The 22,411-nt window shown below is 41.1% G+C and overlaps 1 protein-coding gene and 1 long non-coding RNA gene across 6 annotated transcripts in view; one reads left to right on the plus strand and one right to left on the minus strand.

Moving 5' to 3' along the window:
- Positions 1-316: 316 nt before the first annotated feature.
- LOC120441787 lies at positions 317-5,620 on the plus strand. Its single transcript, XR_005614281.1, has 4 exons — positions 317-359; positions 3,302-3,482; positions 3,596-3,697; positions 3,800-5,620. It is a non-coding gene; the product is annotated as an uncharacterized LOC120441787 (long non-coding RNA).
- A 6,643-nt stretch (positions 5,621-12,263) lies between these two features.
- sema5a (sema domain, seven thrombospondin repeats (type 1 and type 1-like), transmembrane domain (TM) and short cytoplasmic domain, (semaphorin) 5A) overlaps positions 12,264-22,411 on the minus strand; it is a 140,033-nt gene continuing 129,885 nt past the window's right edge. For 4 of the 5 annotated variants that reach the window (XM_039617765.1, XM_031750114.2, XM_039617767.1 and 1 more), the window contains 4 exons: positions 22,246-22,401; positions 18,840-18,884; positions 17,978-18,189; positions 12,264-13,717 (listed from right to left, as the gene is read on the minus strand). In XM_039617765.1, the coding sequence (XP_039473699.1) occupies positions 13,598-13,717; positions 17,978-18,189; positions 18,840-18,884; positions 22,246-22,401 (533 nt within the window). In that variant the 3' untranslated portion in view covers positions 12,264-13,597. The other variant, XM_039617768.1, reaches the window with a different exon arrangement.

A 22,411-nucleotide genomic window follows, 5' to 3' on the forward strand; every position in this document is an offset into this window, starting at 1 on the left:
TTTGGGTTTGTTTGCCAGCTACGTTCTGTTGTTCCAGGCGGCAGCGTTACGGTTGCCATGGTTACAGGGTGACGCGCTCTCTCTCTGCGTGTTTCCTGGGTAAGAGAGCGCCTTTTTGTTGTTGTTGTTGTGCTAAGCTAATAGACAGAATGCTACAGGCATAGCTCTAAAGCATGTAGCCTGATGGGCAGTGTAGTCCGTGCTGCAGGGAGAATGGACTGCCATACACGTTATGTGTCTGTGAGCGAGGGAGGAGAGAAAGAAAAGTCCGAGCTGTCACGGAGCAAAAACGGGAGCTGGAAGCATGTAAATATAATAATAACCACTGCAGCCAAGAAGAGTGCCTGAGGAGCCCATTTGTAAGTAAGCTATTAAGACTCAACTGTACACTGTGTTCGTGTTTTCCTCCGGAAACAATAAGTTCCGTTGGAGCAGCCTTTCAACGCCTCTCTCTGTCTCCCGCAAGCAAAGTTGACCCAGACAACAAAGTAAAGCTATTTTTCGGCTACCAGCCCGACACTAACCCGACGTATTAGCCAGAGGTCCCTTTACTACGTTTCGGACCTTCAGTAACAGTAATAAATCACAGCAATAGTACATTCACGTAGTTGTAAACAGCATGATAATATATTAAGTATTCCAAAGTATTCAGAATACGTTACCCTCATTGAGTAACGTAACGGAATACGTTACAGAATACATTTTGGGGCATGTATTCAGTATTCTGTAGTGGAATACATTTTAAAAGTAACCTTCCCAACACTGGCCAGAAGGAAGGAAGAAGCAGAGGAGCTACCTCGTCAGGCCAGGACTCTGCAGTCTATTTACACCTACAGGCCAGTGGACACTCTTCCATAGGGATGGGTATTGTTTAGGTTGTATCCGATACCGGTGCCACATCGGTACTTTTGAAACGCTGCCGGTGCTTAAACGGTGCTCGAACCGGTGCTTAAAGAATGGAGAACACAAACTTTGTCCAAAAACCTCTTATGTTTTTATTTTTAGCGGTCTCTTTTTTTCTGCAAAATGATAAGAACGTACCAACATATAAACATCATCTGTGCAAAGATTTATGTTTTTAAAGTGAAACAGTGAAAAATTACAGCGCTGTCAATACATGAATATCCAGACGTTGTACAAAAATGTCCAATTTTAGCACACAATTGGACACCATGCCAGTTGAATTTTTTAGGTATTTAAGAGCAGAAATTAATTAATTTTATTAACATGCCTAAAAATGCTTTTTTTAAAAAAATACATTTTTGAAGAATTAACCACACATTTACATGGCAATGGCCCTTTTCTGCCGTGCACATAGAGCGCTTCATTGGCCTCTGGCCCTTTAAACTCTGAGGGGCTGTAACTTTGGTTTCTTTTGGTCAGTTTGCATGATTGAGACCTTTTTTTAATTGTTTGAGCCAATAGAGTCACAGTAACGATGCCACGTTCACGTTACTTCAACCAATTAGACGTTCCAAGGCCAAAACCCACGTGGGCACAAATTTACTGCATGTGATGTCTGTCCAGTCACGTGTCTATAGGTGGGTCTAAAATGGAGGTTGTTGACGGAAAACGGCTCTGATGCATCTAGGTAGGCGTGGCAACTGCTGATAATCACGTGGCTACCGGCTACCGGCGAAAATAACGGAGGAAATCGGGACAGTAAGCCAATTTCTGTCTTAGCGCATTTGCGCCGCTGTGTGTTTTTGTGGTCTTCTTTTGCGGCTCAGTCAATGAATTTTGGTCAGAGTGTGGTGAAACTTGGTGTTTGGAATTGGTGATATTCTGGAAGATAACCAGCTTTTCTTTAGCCGGTTACATGAAGTCTGGAGAATTTCTGGTTCGCCTTGTTTGTTTAGCGGACTTGTGCACATTTACATAACTGCTCGTTTAATCATGGCTTGTTTTCGTTGAGTTTGGTGGTTGTAGAAATGGTTTATATGACATTTTAGCTGAGATTCAGAGGTTTCTGTGGATACCACACATGTCTGGATTTATATTTCTCACCCCGTGTTATAACCGATTAAACGTGATCTCCTCCTTTTTGTTCCCGGTACCGGGGGCGTGGGGCTTAAAGCACTTGTTGCAGGCTGCTGAGTTTGCACCTTTTGCTGTGAAGTACAGCCAGACTTTTGACCACTTCGCCTTGGGCATTTTTAATCTGTAGCTCTGCTCTAAAAGAACGTACGTACTTGGGCCCGCGTACTATCCTTGTAAAGGTAAAATGATCGGCTAGAATCCAAAGTGTATGACATCTCATGAAAAAAAAAAAGCACCGAACTGTGCGCTGCTTTTCGGTCTGGTTACTACCGTTTATGTCAGAACCGGTGCAATAATGGCACCGGATACCGGTACCCATCCCTACTCTTCCAAGGATGAGGATGTTCACATCCTGGACAGGGAGGAACGCTGGTTTGAGTGCGGAGTCAAGGAGGCCATTTACGTGAAAAGGGAAAGACCATCTCTGAATTGAGGAGGGGGCCTAAGGGTACATCTTTCGCCATCTTACAATGCTGTGATTGCAGCCATTCCCCAACTCTCTGTGAACGGTACTCATGGCCATTGATCAGTGGGTTTTGGTCAGTGGTTGTTGATCAATGGTCATGAGAATTTGCATAATTAAGATTAAGGAACTGACCTCCCAGCCCATTGTTCCTTCAGTGGGCTGGTTTCAGTCATTATGCAATGTACTGATTATAAGGTTGGGGAAACCTGCAGTCAGCTGAGACTGAAGAACTCACTTAGATGAGTGACAAAACGTTTCTCCCACAAAACGCTACGTCCAGATGAACAGAATTAACTTTTGGAGAGCTAGTTCACTTAAGTTAGGTGCCTTTTCTATTACTGAAAGTTTCATAGGTGAGTCTTAAGTGTTTCAAAGAAAAGGACTGGACTGAAAATTGGTGAAAAAGCAGCCAATGATCTGTTGCAAGACCACTTTAACACATTACAAGCAAGTCTGGATCCTTCAAAACACAACATAAAGGAATCAGCAGTGGGACAAAACTTTTGCACGGCACCATATATTGCATAATTTTATATTTACTAGACTAAACTTTGAGATGTCTTTACTCTTCATCATTTTTATCACAGACAAACTGTAATTGCATTAAAGCCCAACACTTTCTGATCAATTCAAAGTCATTTGCATAAATTACATTAGAATTTACAAAGCATGCTAGCATTATCCTTTAATGATTAGCATGTTTTTTTAATAAGCTTTCAGACTTCCATAACCTCTACTGTTTACAATGATTAAATTTAAATGTGATATGAACTGTCCTTGCTTTTCTGTCGACAGCCTCAGAGCAACAAACCAGATTAGATGCTGTGGACTTGAGAATTACACGGAGTGAAAGGCGCTGAGGAGCGCAAGTTGGAGGTGATGACTCTGAGAGTGGAGCTGAATAACATTTGGGCTAAACTGCAGCTCCACAATGAAACAGAACGGCTGCAGAAGAATGAGTTCAGAGTTTTTTTAGGTTATTCCTTCTACCTGATAAAATATCCATAAATGTCTGTGCCATATTCAACATCTCAAACATTTTGGGGGTTTTTACTTATCAATAATTTCCTCTAATATTTTTTTTCACAGGCAAGTTTGCTTTCTCTGTTGGTTTGATCGATCAGGTTGGACAGTTCAAGCTGGAGACATCACTGAAATTCAACATTTGCAGTACTTACAATGTAACTTCAGGTGCATTTCACCCAACAAATGAATCCAAATGGATCTGAACACACTTAACCTTCGCAATGCTTAATAAAATACAAAACCCTCTTTTCTTATCTTTTTATTCAGGCAGGTTCGTCGCACCAGCCAGAGGTCTACTACTTCAGATTCACTGCCTTTGATCACTGAATTGGAAAACTCTGGTCTTCACCTTTACTGCAATAACCAGAAAATCATTTCTAACTGGGAAAACAAGAATAATGAAGGCCATTTGTACCTGTCAGATGCATTAACTCTTCAAATAAATGAGGGGGAGTTAGTGTACACGCACCTTCCCTCTGGGCACAGCCTTTATGATGATCAAAATATTCCCAACACATTAAGTGGTCTCTTATATTTCAGTCTTAAACGCCTCCCACGTGGCGGTCACGTTGTGCTGCCCATTTATGGTGACCCACGACATAACTAAATATTTAATGATCAGCAATTGGTGCTCCTGTCATCCAATGTTGTGCATTATAACATAGACAATTTTCTCTGCTAAATTACCTGCGATTAGCCTTCAGTGCGAGTTTTATGAACTACAGGTTAAGGACATATGTTTACTCCGGCAACATAGGCGATTGCTTTGTTTTGATGAGTTCAGCCTTTAATTGCTTGTCTAGAGTCATCTCAAGATGAAAAACTCCACTGAAGCTGCACTTGATCAAAGCTGCGCTAAAGTGAGGTCTGCAGCGAGTGAGTAAGAGAACAAATAGCGATTTCAAATTCTGTATGAAGTTTATCCGCTATGATGCTCACTGGTAAAAAATACTAGAAATAAGACAGCTTTTGTGGCAGAGATGTATGGGAGTAAAGGGTAACACACGCATTGGATCATCCACACATGGAAATAAAGTTTAGTTTAACAACGTATCTGCATTTGAAACAAAGAGAGCCCAGGTCTAGTTCTGTGAGGCTTTGAACTAAATGCTGATGTCAGCATGCCAGCATAGAGTACCTATTACAATGAGAGTGCTAAAATGCTGATGTAAGGTTTAAATAGTGAACTATCTGTGCCTTTTTACCTTAGCTGTTCTATGGCACACTTAAAAATACATTTTGTTTTGTTTTTCCCCCCACCCATTCACACAGACACCAGTGGAGCTCACCTGCTATCAGGAGCAGCTTGGAGCTCAGCATGAGCTACGTGATTTACCATGTTTGCTATCATTAGCAGATTAGCATGTTCTGTGTTTACTGTCTTTACATCAAGCATGAAAAACAAAGTGAAGCTAACGCTAAGAGGGTCAAAAAGGGCCATCAGACAATTTAAAAGTTAAACAAGTAAGAAGTAAATCGGCGGGACAGTGATGCCGTTTTTGAGGAGTGGACATCACTTTTATTTTTATTGCGCAAAAGAGAAACTGCTAACACAACTTTGGCTCTTTGCAGCACGCTAGCACTAAGCTTCAGTCCAGCAACCAGATACTGAACTTCAACAAGTAACAAAAATATTGATGAGCAGTCTGTAGCTTCTCTGTCTGCCTGTTTTAAAGTAGAATCCCTGCAGGCGATCGCTATGAAGTCTTTCTTCGTCTGTTTTTCGTCTTTGCCTTGTGTTGCTGGCTTTGTGTTCATACGGGGTAATGTTTTACAGCGCAACAAGAAAGTGATGTAATGAGTAGTGTAACAGATTACTTTCTCTGGCTAAACATATTAAATTACTTCTGAGAAAAGTAATGTATAATCTGTAACACGTTACTTTTACTGAGTAATGACACCAACACTGGTAATATCACGACATTACTTACAGGCTTAAAGGCTAAACTACAGCAAGATTTAAGTGATCTAAAAAAATTAAAGATGTATAAAATGGGTAATCACTTGAGTCTTATATATCAACAGAAACACACGTCTGATTGCAGCAAACATCCATTTGCAATGACCGAGTCTTATTGCAAATGGCAATTAATGCTCTTTAAACTCGATCCATATAATCACCATGCTATTAAGAAAGGTCTGGCTACGGCCCTCTGGAAGTTTGTTGGACACCAGTATTTGCCAGAGACGTTGCACTTTGAGAGACACTTCTGCACTATTGATAAGACCCGCTAAACACCGTGGCAGTCATCTCTTGCGAGTGAATCTAGCGCCGACAGAGCCCTTCTGTTCTGAAAGGTCTCGCGCCGCGCAGATACTGAAGAAGGGGAACATCGCCAGAGCAGCTGGGAAAGATGAGTAGAATCGGGTCTTGTGGGGAAGTTGGCAAGGAAACATGGAGAAGACATAGTGGGTAATTGGAGCGCAGCGATATCCGCCATCTTGGCTCGTTACCTAAATAACAGCTTTGATTGAGGTGAATAGGCCCATAAAGGGTTCTGGTGGAGCCGATAAGGCTCAGTGTAGCTTGGCTGGTGTTGCGAAGCTTTTGGCATCCACGAGGATTCCTGGCTTCCTGCAGCTGAGACCTGGATCGGTTGGGAAGGGCACCTGGGATTCCAGATGTCTCAGGGTGGAATCTATGGTACCATCTCTCAATTGGCATTAGTGCCTACGGTGACATTCATCCTTCAGTCTGGCATAACGGAACTGGAAGCGTCGTGCCAGCTTCCTATCTACCCACACAGATCTGCACGTGAGCCCTGCTGGAAGTTGTGCTTCCTTCTGCCTGGAATAAAGGGAAAAACAAAACAGAGTGCAGGAAATAAAGAAAGAAGAGGCTGCTTTTCTGTCTGGAAACTTGGAAAGTAACACCCAAGAGCAGATGCTAATGTAGCCTAATGAGTGTAGGATTCTTAGACTCAGTGGCAAAAACACAATTTTCCTCAAAAATGTTGCTGTTCGAAAACATATTTTTCTTTAAGCGTGGCAGCAAGGATGTTATGGAGATTAGAGCTGCTTTGAAAAATCTTTCTCATCTGTTTGCTTTGAATACATGGTAATGTTAATCTGGACTGAAGCTGCATTAGGGAATGTTTGCTTCAAAACATACAAGCGTGTGGAGAAAAAAATTACACTTAAGGGGATGCTCCAATGCACTGCGGGATAGTTAAAGCATCTACTGTCTGACTCAGTCTATTTACAAGTAACAACAAATAAAGCGATAAATCCACACGGCTTCACCTTGGCCTCAGGTGGGGAGAGACGGAGAGGGAGTGTGAGGTAATGCGGCGCTCTTGCTTTTAAAACTAATTTGAACTGCGCTTACTGTACTTCCACGCCTTCCTCGCTCAAGGATTCCACTGCGTAACAATCGTCGGTAATCGGTGTTATTTTCCTACTGCAAAAAACACAACATTTCATGACAGCTCATAAATTGTTCAGCAGTTTTCCGTTTTCCCCGGGGTAGTTGAGTCAACATCTACTGCCGTCACTTCTCCGTACTCATGCAAACGCAACGCTTCAGCACCCATTCATCACTCGGTTTTCTCTCCTGACTGTATGTGGGTCCTGTCCCAGACTTTGCTTAAACTTCTTTTGATTTCCTCCACACAAACAAATGACTAAAGAGCGTGGGCTTGATTAACCACAGGCACTGAATAACAATGGCAGCTGCAGCAGCAGCCACTTGTTGTCAGGGGGACATCATTTTGGGGAATTTGTCAACTCGGTCCTGCTGATGTTTCGGTGCTAACGGGGGTGGTGAGTCTACTCGGGGAGGTGCAGAAAGACCGCTCTCGAGCACAGCAATCCATGCGAAAGAGAGAAAATCTGATCTTGAGAGGAAAAAGAGGTGTTTAATGGGATGTTCACGCTCTGTTACCTGCCTGACAGGAACAATCTCACTCACTGGCCTTATTTGCCACTCAGAGGCCTCTGTATACAGGCTGCTAATTACCAGAGCTCCTGAATGCTTTATGAGCAAATCTGCTACCTGCACAGAGAAGCCTGGCTCATATTTGGAAAATGAAATTTTTAGCAAACGTGTGCCATCTTTCAATCACATCACATACACTAACACAATAAAAACAATAAAAAATGGCTATATAAAGTGCAATGTTGGGCAAAGGGTAAATAAAAACAAAACACTATGACCTGCCAATTATTCAGACATGTATTTAATTAAAAACTATACAAAGATACTTTAATGATACACATATAAGCTTAAAGGAAGCAGCTGAAAGAAGAAAAAAAGAATTTTTTTTAAGAGTTTGATTCACACAAAAACAGTGAAAAAAGAAAGCTGTGTATTCGGCTAATTGGAAACAGGTCATGTTTTCCCCGTCAAGCTGATTCTAAAAGTAAAGAAATAAAAATAATTTTGTGTTTTGTCATAATATGGGCGAGACTCAAAGGCCTCTCACACTCTGTGGCCGCCTTGAAGTGTCTCAGAGGACTTAATTATCTTAGCTTAGAAACTAAATGTATGGAATATGCAATTCTATTTGATTAATATAAGGAAAATAAGGATTTTAAAAAGCATTTTACCCCTTAGTTATCCTTCTATCATCATCTTTACATATATCTGTTCAGGAGTCTCTGAGTGTGATATTTGACTTGTACAAAAACAATACTAAAAGACCAAAATCTTTGTCTTGCACAAATGCAAAACTCTATTAAACAAAAGAGAAAGATGACGCTGGACCCAAACTCATTTAAACAGACCGATCATTATCTGATTTTTGGGAAAAAATACTGATTCTGATTTAATACTGATTCATTTGCTTTAGACTTGAAGTCACAAGCAAGTTAAGTAATTGCTTATTTCAGTAACCACAGCCTACTTGTATTCCCACTGCAACAGGAATGAGAAGCCAAAGTACAAATGTTTTAAAAAACAAAGAAAAAAATCATTAAAATTTCAACATTTACGATGCTCATCTATGTATTAAGCCCTGCAATAGATTGCCAACTTGTCCACACATGCTGAGTTTAAGCGAGACAGAAGGGATATTTTATTTTTGATGTTTCTCTTTCTATTTTAGCCAATTTAGTTTTTATTTATTTATTTGTGAAGCCAGTGGAACAAGCATGCGTAAATGCTTACAGTCGTGAAAACATTTCCACTTTGGGACAATGCGTTAGCATGCTAACATTTCCTAATTAGTGCAAACAGCAGAAGCCTAAAAATAATGGGAGCCTGATCAGTTTTTCTGGTATCCGATGACACCATAGTTAACTTTCAAACTTATTCCATTCATTTCACTTAAGTTGCATTTATATAGCGCCAAATCCCAACAACTGTTGCCTGAAGGTGCTTTTTATTATAAGGTAAAGCTCCTCCAGTAATACAGAGAAAAACTGAGAAAACCTCAACAACCAGCTCAAAAGTCAGAAGCTGACAATCTAGGTGTTGAGACTTTTTTAATCACAGAGCTCATTAGGTCCTAAATAGTTTTCTGTCACATTCAACGCCCGATTTGTTTGGCTCAAACATTCATTCCCTTAAAGCCTCTTTAATATACAAATCGCAGAATGTGCTCCATCTCATCCTGCGAGTGACATCTCATGACACCTTGACTTTTTTATACACATGCAGGCACTCACACAGTCGGTTTCTCTGACATGCACCAGACCTGCTCTTGTGACCTTTAGCTGTGACCTTTAGCAGTCCCCAAATGCCACTTTGAGAAAGTCATTTATCGTGCTGGCCCCTGCTGTCAAAGTGGAATGTCACATGTGTCTGACTGACTACGAGCCGCATAGCTCGTGTTGCTGCCAAATTCATGGGAGGATAAAAGTGCCCAAGAAAACTTGAGTGCTTCTCTTTAGGCTGTATATGTGTGTGTATGTCTGTGTGTGCGCGCAATGAATACATATATACACACATTATGTGTGCATCCAGTAATGACTCATCAGTCAAGGTTAGTTGAGGTCAGTGTGGAACAAATTGCTGATTTATATAACATGCACATAGACTGAAAAGGTGTTTGGAGACTAACCAATACTGAGAGAAATGAAGTCTCTTGCAGACATTCACACTGTTTTCCCAGCTGCACACACTAACATATACACAACTGCTCTTACACTCGCTGCCCCCTACCCCCTTCTGTACACAACCATCTGTGTGTCTACTGCTGCATCTCTTCTTCTTACTCAGGTTGCGAGAATGAAGTCAAGGTAAAGAGAGATTAATTCTCTGAAGTCAGACCCTCAACCAACCAAACAGCGGGGTGATTAATAACACCCCCTCCCATTACCCTCTGCACACAGATGGGACGTCAGGTTGAAGGTTGATGGAGAACAGCACGGTGTGTGGTATTACACCCAATCATACAGATTAGAGTTCGGACTTGAGACCCAACAACCTTTACCCTGCTGTCTCACGCGATTTGTATCCTTCACGTATCCTTCCACCGATGCTGATGCCATTTGTCACCGCAGGGCCCCGCTGAAGACTCCTTTAAAAACAGGTGGAGGGAGTCTCTTCCTCTGGTTTTGGGTGATTTATGAAGTGCTGGTACATGCCTGAGCTGCTGTGGTTTTACAGTGTTTAGCCTGAGGAATATCACAGTCTCCAAAGTTGTGAGATGAGCCACATTGCACAGAGGCGACTCACACCTGTGAGTGACTTAAATACATGTGAGGGGTTCACAATTTTCTGTATAAGGTGGACTCAAGGACCCACTTCGTAAAACACAGTTAGGTTCAAATCTGTTCATATGAACTAATTTGAAACTGGATCAGACATAGCTATGAATTTACTATCTCAGTCAATGCTCCATTTGTGTTTATTAACCAGTTATAACAATTTATCCATAACACTTAGATGAAGATTTCCATCCATTCATTTTCTGCCACTGATTTGGGTTGTAGTTGCAGGGGGAGCAGACTAAGCCCAGACCTCACTCCCCAGCCACACTGAGGCGCTCCCAAACCAGCCGAAAGAGCTGCAATCTCCCCAGTGTATCCTGTTTCTGTTCTGGGACCTCCTCCAGGCGTGAGTGAGCACTCCATCCTTTTCCTTTAACAGTTTATAAGCAGATTTTAATTCACAGCTTCAGTTTGCTATTTCAGCTACCTTTCCAGCATGTTAGCCAAAATTTATTCATCAATACTTTTAGGTAATCAATCTAAGTGGTGGTGGTTATCAATTAAACCAAAAATGAGAGTCTTATTTTTATATATATATCTGGCTATTTTAACTGACGGATATACCCTCTCTTTTATTTTTTATTATTTGCTTATTCAAAAATTTATTTGGTGTGTTTAGCATAAAATTTCATGTATTTATTCATATTAGCTCAAACTCGAACAAGTTTAGATTTCTTTTAGATTTTCTCTAATGCACACATACACTTGAAAAGTATACACACAGGATTAAAAAGATATATGCTCCCACTAGCATTTGGAGATAGTCTTCCTTCATTATTCCATCCACTCTGTGCACTGTATCAGTACCACTGCCAGCTAAACAGTCCCAGAGCATGATGCTACCACCACCATGCTTGCCACTCCTGCAGTGTTCATAGGGTTGAAAGTCTCCTCCAAACATACTGCTTGTCATTGTTGCCAAATAACTCAGTCTGTCTTGTCTGACCATAAAACCTTTTTCCAGAAGGAGTCATCTTCCTGGGTTGTTCCTGAACATCCTTATCAATTTCTAACCAATCGGGGTGACAGTTTGGGTCTTTTTCCAGACCTTGGCAAAGTGTCATTACATCCAGAAAACTCTGGACTTTGAACTGACCTTGGCAGTTAACAGCCTTTCAGACATTGTGGAACCTTCTGCACCAATTATTAAAAGATTTAAGTGAGAGTATGTATATGTTCGAGCCTGTGTGTATGCTTTTCACTTGGGACTATGTGCATTTGTAGTTTGTAGATTAGAGAAAATCCTGCACCCACTTCTTGTTTCAGTCATTAAAGACACATGCTGTCCAATCATTATACCCTAACTGTATTTGTAACAGAATTTGAAAACCGGGCCAAAGTTGTTATTTTTTTATGTTCACTAAAATTTTAAAACTTGTAGATTAACATAAAAAAATAACATTTCATGTATGTTTCTTTGTTTTTTGTGTGTGAATCTTTTACTTAAAAATGTCAACCTGTGTCTGTTCTTTGAATTATTTTGGTTCATTGATGGTGCGCATAGACACAAATGGCCGCTTGAAGAAATAAAAACAAAAAAATCTTCTGCTTATCCTCAGCTGGATGAAGACATGAGGCAAGACAGTGTGTCATTTGCAGTTTATGCATTAAAGCTGTCTCAAACATATGCTTGAGACAGTGAAATTAAGATTTACATTTGAAATATCAGAAATTTCCGTTGTTCCTGACTGAGTCGCTGCTTGGCTATTTCTATATGAGGAAGATTGTTGGTCTGCATCTTTGGCCCAAATAGCAACTCTCTGTTGGCACTGCTTCTCTATCGCTATCAGTAAACTAACATTTCTGCTTCAACCTGTGCAGATCCACAAAATTCTCAAACTGACTTTTTTCAGATTTGAACTCAAACGTGCACCAATCCCTTGGCTACTGCAGAATTACCTCCTGAGTGCTTTAACCTGTCCCCTGGTTGGGAATCGCAGCTTTAAATCATCTCTGTTTTCTCCTCTTTAGGTCATTCATTAGAGCCACAGAGGTAATAAGCAGTCATGTGATGTATTGCTTTGACACTTTACAGATGAAACCGCGAGAAACTAAACGTGTAGAATTCACACCTTGACAAGTTTGTGTACGAAGCAATTTTAATTTATGCACAGTAACACAAGCAAACATGTAAAAAGAGTTAGTCGCAACTAAACCATTGAATAACCTAATATTTGGTTATACACTCTGAACAGAAAGATCTCAACTTAATGAGTGAATGTCATCTTACAGTATATGAGTAGCACTCCAGTTGGGTTTTCAGGAGAACAGTAGTTGCTACTTTGCACCATCTGTACAGCAAATGCCTGCTCTCACAAACACTTAGCTCAGAAGCCAAAGAATAATAATGAGCACTATCAAAATTCAAAAACATTTTTTTTTTTACAAAAAATATATAAAAAGTACAATGACGAGGACAAAACTTGATGCAGGCTGAAATGAATACTCCCAATTACTTGCCAGAACGTACATAAACCTTTTTTTCTTTTGAAAGGAAAATGTTCTTTTAACACTTGACACACCGAATAAATGTATTTAGAAAACCCACAGACAGGGGATTCAAACTGAACTTCCTGTACAAAACAAACAAAGAAAAACATGTAATCTTTAAAAGCAAAATGAAAAACAGAAAAAAATTTTACATTGAAAGTTTAAACACTTCTAGCTGCTAGAGGAACGAAAAGCAAACTAAAGAAAAACATGGACAAACTTGACCACAGACTTCAAATAACTACATCCTGATTCTGGGGCTGGGGGTAGATATTGATCTGCCTGGAGACTGCTGCTGCAGTAAAGCCACCAGGCATCACCGCAGCCTTTGTTTTTTTTATGACATCCAAAACCAGCCCTGAATCTAAGCCCAGCAAACAAAAACCAAAAACCAAAATGCCCCCTACACCGTGGAATGCGATCGATCATGCAAAATCAAACCGAAAGGCAGAGAAAACACATCAGATGAAGTCATGCAAAGCAATTTGTGGTTATTTCCAATCATTACAAATACAGGTCTGTTTTAGAGGCGTCACAGGAAAGTTAAAAGGGATTACGGTTCCCAAAGTCTCGTTGACGTGAGTTCTTCTTTTTCCCTTCTTAGATTTTTTGTTGTTGTTTTTTTTGTTGTTTCTTTTGTTTTTGTTTAATCCACATCAGGAAATCCAGTTGTCTATTTCTCAGTGAGAGTCAAGGCAAGATATACCCCCAAAACATTGAGCTTTCCAAGTGTACCTCAAGGCACCTGAGAGAAAGTGGGGATTTCCCTCTGTTGGCAACACTGTGTGTCTGTGTTTAATTACATACCAGCTGCCATAGAGTCTCAGAGTGGGCTTGTCCCACGCGTGGTGTGACGAATCTCAATACAAAGCACAAAGAAAAGAAGAAAGTCCGATTCGATGATAAGGTAGGTGTCGAGGGTTAATAGTCATCGTAGGTGTTGAGGTCGGTGAAGTATGCATTGGTATAGGTCTTCCCGGCAAGCTGTGGGTTGAAATACTTATTTCTTTCCTCCAGAATCAGATTGTTTTTGTTGAAGGCCTATGAACATAAGAAGAACAAAGAGAAGAAGGAGAGAAGGAAGGCAGCTGAGTCAGTACGGACTTGTTTCCGACACATGGATCAAGTGATTATTCAGCCCAGATGGCAAGGTAAAAGCAAATCCATCTAGCAACCCTCCCCAAAATAAAAAAAAGGGAGCAACACAAATCAATGAGGGGCCGCTCAGTGAATGAAACATACTTTCCACAGTGCAAGGTCAAAGCATTTGCAAACAGGCTGGAAAAATGATAAGCCACCACAGGGCTAAATTATTTTGATGCGCATCCGTATGTCCACCTCTGTCATCTCTAATACACAGCATCAGCAGTTTTTATGGCCCTTGGATTGTTGGTCCTCAGGACAATCTAAGCCATAAAAATCGATCATGTGAGAGTCACTTTTCTGTTAAACAATAAGGATGAGCCATGGGGGCATCTTCTCTGTCCCCGCGTGACATGGTAAACATGGAGTGATGCCTCTGATGTGGTGCTCAATACAACATCAGCAATTTGGCAAATAGATGTGTTCATTTCCAGTCTGCTGTAGTGGAGTGTGTGCTGGGAGTCCCTTGGGGGCAACCGTAATTGAACACTTGATGATGCTGCGTTTGCAGCTGATGGATGCTTCCGACTGACACTGATAGGGAACAAGTGTGCCGGACAAAAAACTCATATATTTTGCTTCATTCCCATTATGTGATTTGCACACAAAGGGAATGCAATCAACTCTCCTGCCGCCCCGGAGACGGTTATGTGTCTCTGCAGGTGGCCCCATGGCTGCTTTCAAACAGATGTGCTACGATGCTTGTTAGCATCACCTACTTCATCTTGCCTTAAATGCTTTTAATTGGCTCAGGAGTGATTATATTTGTCTGTATTTGTAAGCAAACGTATCTTTAACTATAAAGTAGAATCAGTGAAAGAGAGGTAACAGAGGAGTTTAATAAAAGAACCCAACAAATCAAAACCATCAAGTAAGAAACAAAACAAGGAGGACACGGAAAGAAAAACATGCACATGGAGGCACTTTTAAGAGAAACATAAAGATGGGATACACTGCCTTCTCACAAGCTGCGAGGGAGAAGGGAGGGTTTCGTGATGGAGGGATGAAAGGGTCTGAGCAGAGAAAGAGAAACTAGAGTACTGTACTCCAACCTGCCACACACAGGAAGAGCCACAGGAAGTGGAGGGGCGGGGCACGGTGGGGAACAGGATGTAGCAGTAGTAGTAGCGGTAGCAGAAGTAGTAGTGGTTTGGGTCAAATTGCTGTTGTGGGGGGGAAGAGTCAAAAGGCGGGATGTTGTAGAGGTCAGTGGTTAGTAGAAAATCTCCAGTCCACGCATAGACACCCCCATATTAGAAGAGAGAGGCTGGTGCATGGCGGGGTCGTCCAAGGGCAAGAGTACCGACACATCTGGCTGCAAGGAGGAGAGGAACGGGCAAGAGTCATCTCAGAGAAACCCTAAGGCCATATTCTGTTTTACAGGAACCCTGGAAATATGATACACTGTACATAAAAGTGCAGCTTAACGGTGAGCGTTGCGATCATAAACTATACAGCTGGAAATACTCCAGGACACCGGTATGAAGTGTGTCTGTGATACACTGTGCATAATAACAACAACGACAAATGCATCATCAACATCAGGATCTGAGCCAAATCCGCTAAAATACGACGTCAGGTGTTCACGAGTCCTTCCTGTACACACCTAAAAGAAGCATGTTATGGTTTTGCACACTTAATGGTTGAAAATTCACTGCAACATCTGAACTGTTTAGGCCCACAGAGAGAGGGCTGGAGGCAGAATGTGCTTCTGGAAAATCACACATTATTCAATTGTCAGGCACCTCCTTTTGTATTTTCGCATGGAGTGTCTATATTCATATCCGCCTCTATCTGCAACTGCTCTAACTGAATTATGCTCCATGCTCCTGACTCTAATTGCATGACAGATGAAGCTCCTCACACCTTCATTTTGCAATGAAATAACATTCAGAGAAGTTTGCTTCGAGCCAGCGGATCTGTTCACACTCTGACAGTTATACAAAACATTTTCATAACTGTGAAGTGGTTTTGCAAACAGAGATCCAGGTATTCACTTAGTTCATAATATAGACAGTTTCTGATAGTGAAGGTGCCCCCTGATGGTGTACAGCATAAAAAAACCTTTGCAAAGGAACGCAAAGCTGTTAAAAAAGTGCTTATTTATCTGGATTCCTGTAGTATCATACTGACTGTTCAACTCCTGAAGATAAAGATGTTCAAATAACTGTTCACTAAGTCCTCCCTCACAATAGTCACAACCTGATCACAGCTAACCAGCTAATCACAGGAGGTATGCCAATCATAGACTGTAATCAAAACACAGATGAAATATCAATTCGCTCTAATGGCCACCAGGGGGTGACTTCTCTAGTTACAGTAGATTTAAAAAAAAGTCAATAAAACACTATCATTTTATTTCAGACCTATGCAAACACTTGAATCTGTGAGTCTATGGCTTCAATCACTAATGTCTTATTTAATACAGTATAGTGCTTATTATGTTAATAATAGTACCAGTAAAATACATGTACATAGCTTATGAATGTTGGGGGTTTTTTTTCAGTCAAATCCATCCCCTAGGCTTCAAAATATTTCACAAACCTGTGAGTGACCATGTTGATCTTATATCCAGTCTATAGTGTCAACCTTTGGATATTTCAGCATTGGAAACCAGTGTGTAGAACTGATACTTTTCATTTATAATGTCTACAAGGTGAGATCTTTATTATTTTATTAGAGGCCTCTGGAGGTTTTCGTAATTTAGATTTAACATTTAGATTTAACGTTTAACATTTAGATTTAACATTTAAAATTGTGTTTTAAATATGAAAAGTTACAAATATATTACTAAATGTTGTAAAAAATGACTCGAAAAAAATGTTTTTGCAAGGTTTTGAGCTAAATATGGAAAAATGTTGCCCTTAATTTCAGCATGTTTCACTTTACAAGCGGCGCCCCATAGGTTTTTGAATAAAAAAAGCCATTGTTTAATATAAAAATACCCTCTCTGATGTGTTTACGTATGTCTGAAATCCAGCTCTGAATGGTACACACAGGTGCTGTGTGTACCACTGAACATACCATTGTTATGTATTGCTCTTTATTAGAATGGGCCATGTTTACAAACTCATAACCCCAGCCAACAATACCTGAGACGTTATCACATGACCCAAACACATTGGTTCTATAATCATCCTCTATTGTGAAGTTAAAAGTGAATCCTGCTGTTTGAAATGAATGCAAGCTCCGCTGAAAAACAGGGTAATGCTAGAACTAAATTACACTTTATTATACTTCAGATGCCTGGAAATGTGAAGCTGCTTTCGCGTGCGGGCCTGACATCGAGGACCTTTTTGTTTCAAAAATGACTAAAAAAACAGCTACTGTTTTTGTACAGGCTGAGCTGCAGTACATTTGCTAGGAAATGCTAGGAATGCTAATGCTAAAACTGTGTGCATCCCTGGTTGACATGTTTACTTGAAACATAAAGTAGTACTAAAGGCATTCCCTGTTTGCGCCAAAACAACAGCTTTTACATCTAGAATAGCTGCCTATCACTAGTGAGCTCCACTAGACTATCTTTTAAACCTTTAATAAAGAGCACTGGGAACCTGGAAAAGCCCAGCTGGAGTACGGGGTATCTGTGGACAAATAGTAATCAGCTGCCCAGTCTGGCAGTAAAGGCCTGATCTAGCAGTGGATAAGAGGCTGCTTGTGCCTCGAGACTAGCTGGATTTCCTTCACTGGCTCTCACACATCCGACTTTCTGCCTGCACTTTAGGATGCAATAATGACACAAAGCAGGCAAATGTGCAGATGCAAAGCCTCTTCACCGACTTCCTACTCGCTCTAATAAGTAACTGCACTTTTGTATGTTATGAGAAAGCAGTGTATGACCACTGACACAGAACAGTCGCACACTGAGACACACAGCAGAGGAGCACAGGGAGTGAGGATGAACGCACAGCTGCCTATCTGTTACACAACTAGAGAGTGTCTGAGCACGACAGGAGGTGGCGTGACAGTGAGAGTCATGCAGTAAGAAGTGCATTTAATCACAGCTGACACCCGGGGAAGAGGCAAACCGTTGCTCGCTGACTCAGAGTGGGGACGTCAGCTGATTAAGTCAAACAGTAAGGAAATGTTGCCTGTAAATAGCTCAACGTTTGTCAAGCGTGACCCGCCGCGAACCCGGGGCAAATAAAGTCTACAGACCTTGATGGCTTCCACGGTGTCGTACTTGTCCAGTTTGTTGATGTGGTTGGTGATGCTGGTGTTGAGCGGCGCGGCTGAAATGGGATGGATGACGGTGGCGTCGTGCGACTGCTGCTGGTAGCGCTGGCAGTACGAGTAGACCAGCAGGGTGACCAGACAGCCAAGAATGGAGCTGCTGAGCCCCACGGCAATCATGTGGAAGAGGTTGAAGTCTGGAAGGAGAGCGAAAGGCTGCGGGTAATTCTCTGCCGATTCACATGGCGGAAGCGCAATTGAAGCAGCAATTCATACGGTAACCACGGAGTGTCTTACAGTAAAAAAGACCCTTCTGTATTGCTGAAGAAAATAGATGATTTTTTGTTGCTGCTCTTTTTTCCCCCTTCTTTGGTTTGTGCAAGAGGAAAACAATCTATCACGGAGATGACATGCTCTGTTTACACACTGTGTGCACGAGAAGAGAAGATTAAAGAAAAAATATAAATGCTTAATGGATGCTATTTGCTCTACCCTTAGCAACACTGTAACAGCTATTAGCAGCTGATAATAGCAAATAAGTCATCATTTAAGTACTCATTTAACCTTAGTCTTAACATAATAATACATTTAGAATTTGATGATTGCTCAGAATATGATAGTTTGAAATGAGAGCTTTATTTATCGCAGGAAATAAGCATTTTAAAAAATGCGAACATAAGATCAGCTCTGCCCACCGTCTTCTTTCCTGCTTCTTGAGAGTTTCTGTGCCGCTAAGCAGGATTGCAAAGCTATCTTGTTGCCCATGATACTGTACGTGTTTTCTGCCAGGTGCTATATCCCCCCTCTCTTTATCTCACCCCCTCTGTCACACACACATATAAATTACCTCCACAGCGCCTCTCCTCCTGACTGGAGCGTGCGATCGAGACTTCTGGCAAAGGAAAAAGAAACAGCAAGAAAAGGCAGAGGTATCAGGGATATAGCCAAACACATATACGCTCCCCTGTTAGCATGACAAAGTGAACCCTTGAAGGTGAATGTGGGGATGAAAGCTGCGCTCAATACGGCACAGATTATCGTGAAAAACTCCACAAGCTAATCACGGCTGTGGCACCTGGAGTGGTTTATGAAAAGTATCAGCTCCCATTAAAGGAAATGAAGTACAAGACGTTGCTAATGAACCCTAATGGACTACCTTTCCCATAAAATGGGATGGATGATAAGGTATAAAGGCAAATGGGCAATTCTATAAAGATCTGTGAAGGTTCTCGTGAGTATTATACGCCTGCTAATTAATACAGAAAAGGTTACAAATCCATGTTTCAATCAAATGTTTATTCTGTCTGATAACTAATGATCCCTGAAGTTTCTAGACCCGGGGACTTTACTCGTGAATGGGTAGCTTTTGCAGACGCGGCCCTCCCAGTGTTCCCTGTAACACAATGTGAATAACATCAGCACAAGAATCCTCAGATAAAGGGAGAAGTTTCACTGATCTCCGTGTAGCAGAGATCGATACTTTTCTGTGTCTCACATTACTGGCTGTCGATAGGGAGATGCCTGTCTAAGCAGATGTCAATACTGATGGTGTGTGCATCAGATAATGTGCATGTGGTTTCACAGTAAGTATGCTGAGGTTTTAAAAGGTAAGGATTTTCCTAACTTCTCAAAGCTCTGTAAAAACCTCCCTCTCATAATCACTTAACCCCTCGGTTCAGGAAACATCTTAAGATGTTTCCAACCACCTTGAGTTGTTCCTAGGCGTGTTAGCCATTTTTATCTTCTGTCTTATTTCCATCCCATATCATGTTCGCTTTCTGTACCCATTGATCTTGTAAATTCTCTTTTGTGTCTTGCTTTTTTGCACATATTTCTGACATGACTTGCAATGCAACGTGTACGGCACTTTAGTCAACTTCAGTTGTTTTCAAATGTGTTGCAATTGCAAACTTGATTTAATTACTCTCAGCTTAATCCTATCACTCAATCAAAGTAGGATTTTATCAACAATAAATAGACATCACAAGCTAAAATGGTCTGTGCCGGGATGACTGATCATCAACTAACCAGTTTGAGTTTGTGGGGTTACATTAAGTAAGCCCTGATTCAGAATACCCTCTGCTAATGTCGCAGCTTTGTCCTGTTCTTTATTTTTTATCAGTCAACAGGTAGCACTGAACTTGCCAACACAGAGCAGCCTGAAATCACACCTCTCTCTAGGACTGCCTAGCTTTAGGCTGCAATAAAAGAACAATGTGTTTCTTCATTTAGTGTCATCTAAATGGACCATCAGCTTGTGAGATTGCTGAATTTCCATTGAACATGCAGTTTTAATGACAATATGCAACTGTCATTAATATGTTAAGAACTCTTGAAAACATAAAAGCTGATCTGCATGAACAGTAAGAGAGCAGGGCTTATTTAACCCTTTAAGTTTTTTGATTAAGCAAAGTGGTAACCCTAACCCTAAACTCACCATACTGGAAGAAATGAAGATTGCTTTTGATGTGTGCCAGTTAGAATGATTGTTTCTTTGCTCCTTGATTGTCGAGACTTTGGACGACAATTTCATAAAAACAAATATTATATATTCTAATTACCCAGGGTTATGGTTAGAGTTAGGGTTGGGTTGTCACTAACTTCGACTTGGAGCTCAGATGGTTAAAAAATGAGGCCTTTTTGGTCATTGTTGTGGTGGAATAGGAGATTTTTTTTCTATTCCAATGACGACATGTTTAACCAAGTTGGTTTTTGAAGAATAACCAATTATTTTGCTGATTAGGACAATAATTTTTGGAAGATGAATCACATTATTTTCAATATTTTAAACCTATAAAACCACCATCTAAATGAAACGGTGCCACTGCTTTTGGTAGCTGTAGCTGTAATGTGATGGGACGGACTTCTGAAATTGCCTTTAGACAAAGAGGGCGGGATGTATTTGAGTGTATCCTTGAGACAAGTCCCAAAGCACAACAATACACCAAACAATTAATATGCTGCTGTGCTGCTGACAAGAATGTAATCAAGGTTTACTGAATGACAGCAACTTATAGTACAGTAAAATTAGTCTTTATTCTGACTACTGAGTCCTGTCCTGTTTATGGGGGTCTATCTATGCATGATAAACTTGAGTATTTTTGAATTAGGAGAGCAGAAACAGCTAAAAATCAAGACTGAACCTGAGAATGGTAGCCAAATAAAATATAACTGCAGCTTATAAGCATGCCTGCACACAGCCTGCACACAAGCCTACCTAATATTAGACCTCGACTGATAATAATAAAGTAATACTAAAACTTCTGTCATGCACATATAGATTCTGTCGGTGAAGTTGTGTATATTTAACAAACCTCAAAGGGGAAGACTCCTACAAACAGCTGTGAGCAACACACAAAATGTCTTCTCCTATTTTTTTAACCTGTACCATATTCAATGGCAAGAGAAGACATCTACTGTTATTTGATGCGAGATTTGTTCAGGCAGCCTGAGACTGTGAGACAGAACCTGACAGTGGGCGTCTCTGCAAGTTGGCAGCCCCGGTGAGCAGTTAGCTCTCTGTGTTCAATCAATAACGTTTATCTTATTTTCTTGTACCTAACATTCTGCTCAACTATTTTGAATTGACATTTAAGAAGTTGTTAATAAGTTGTTCACAAGTGGCAAAAACACTCCCACACGCTCTTGCCTTAACAGTATAACTATTCTCATTAGGACAGAGCTTTCAACATTAAAGGTAATATTATTATTATGGAAACACCACATGCAGAGAGGCAAGCAAAAATACCTCATTGACCGGATACAAACAGCATGCAGGAGCAATTTCTTCCATTTGAGAAAGGCAAAACTGCTTGTGTAAGTGCTTTCTGCATGGCCTGACAAGACTCATAGGCTCATAATGAAACTAATACGGCAGCAGGATTGTTGGAATGGGTGAAGGGACTGCCCTTAAGTGTAGCACCCGAGTTCACGCCCCCACCTAATCACCTGCCGTACTCAAGAGTCCTTGAGCAAAATACTTATAACCCCAACCATCCACGAAAGCGCTGCCCTGTCGCTGAACCTGACCTCTGACATGAGACGGGTCCCTTAGAGGGATCAATAATGCATTTCATTATCATGGGATTCTTGCAAATGAACTCAATTGCTGCTGTGGGCATATGGTGGTGGGTAGTGAAGAGTGTGTGCGTGTGTGTGTATGTGTGTTTAAACTTGTGTGTTAAGTCATGCATGATTGCCCAAGATTTTTCTACACAGGAAGGAAGGAAGGAAGGAAGTGTGTGTGTGATCACCTGGTATAAAATTGGAGTCAGGAGAGCACGGCCTGGTCTCGCTGCTGTTTCCTAAGCACTGGTTTCCAGTGGGGAAAAGGACATCACAGTGACGCACACGCAGCTGGGCGCCGCTGGAGTCACAGTGGGACCACTCTGACCAGCTGGACCAGCTCTCTGGAAACGG

The sequence above is a fragment of the Oreochromis aureus genome, linkage group 9, assembly GCF_013358895.1.
Source record: "Oreochromis aureus strain Israel breed Guangdong linkage group 9, ZZ_aureus, whole genome shotgun sequence".
Lineage (NCBI taxonomy): Eukaryota > Metazoa > Chordata > Actinopteri > Cichliformes > Cichlidae > Oreochromis > Oreochromis aureus.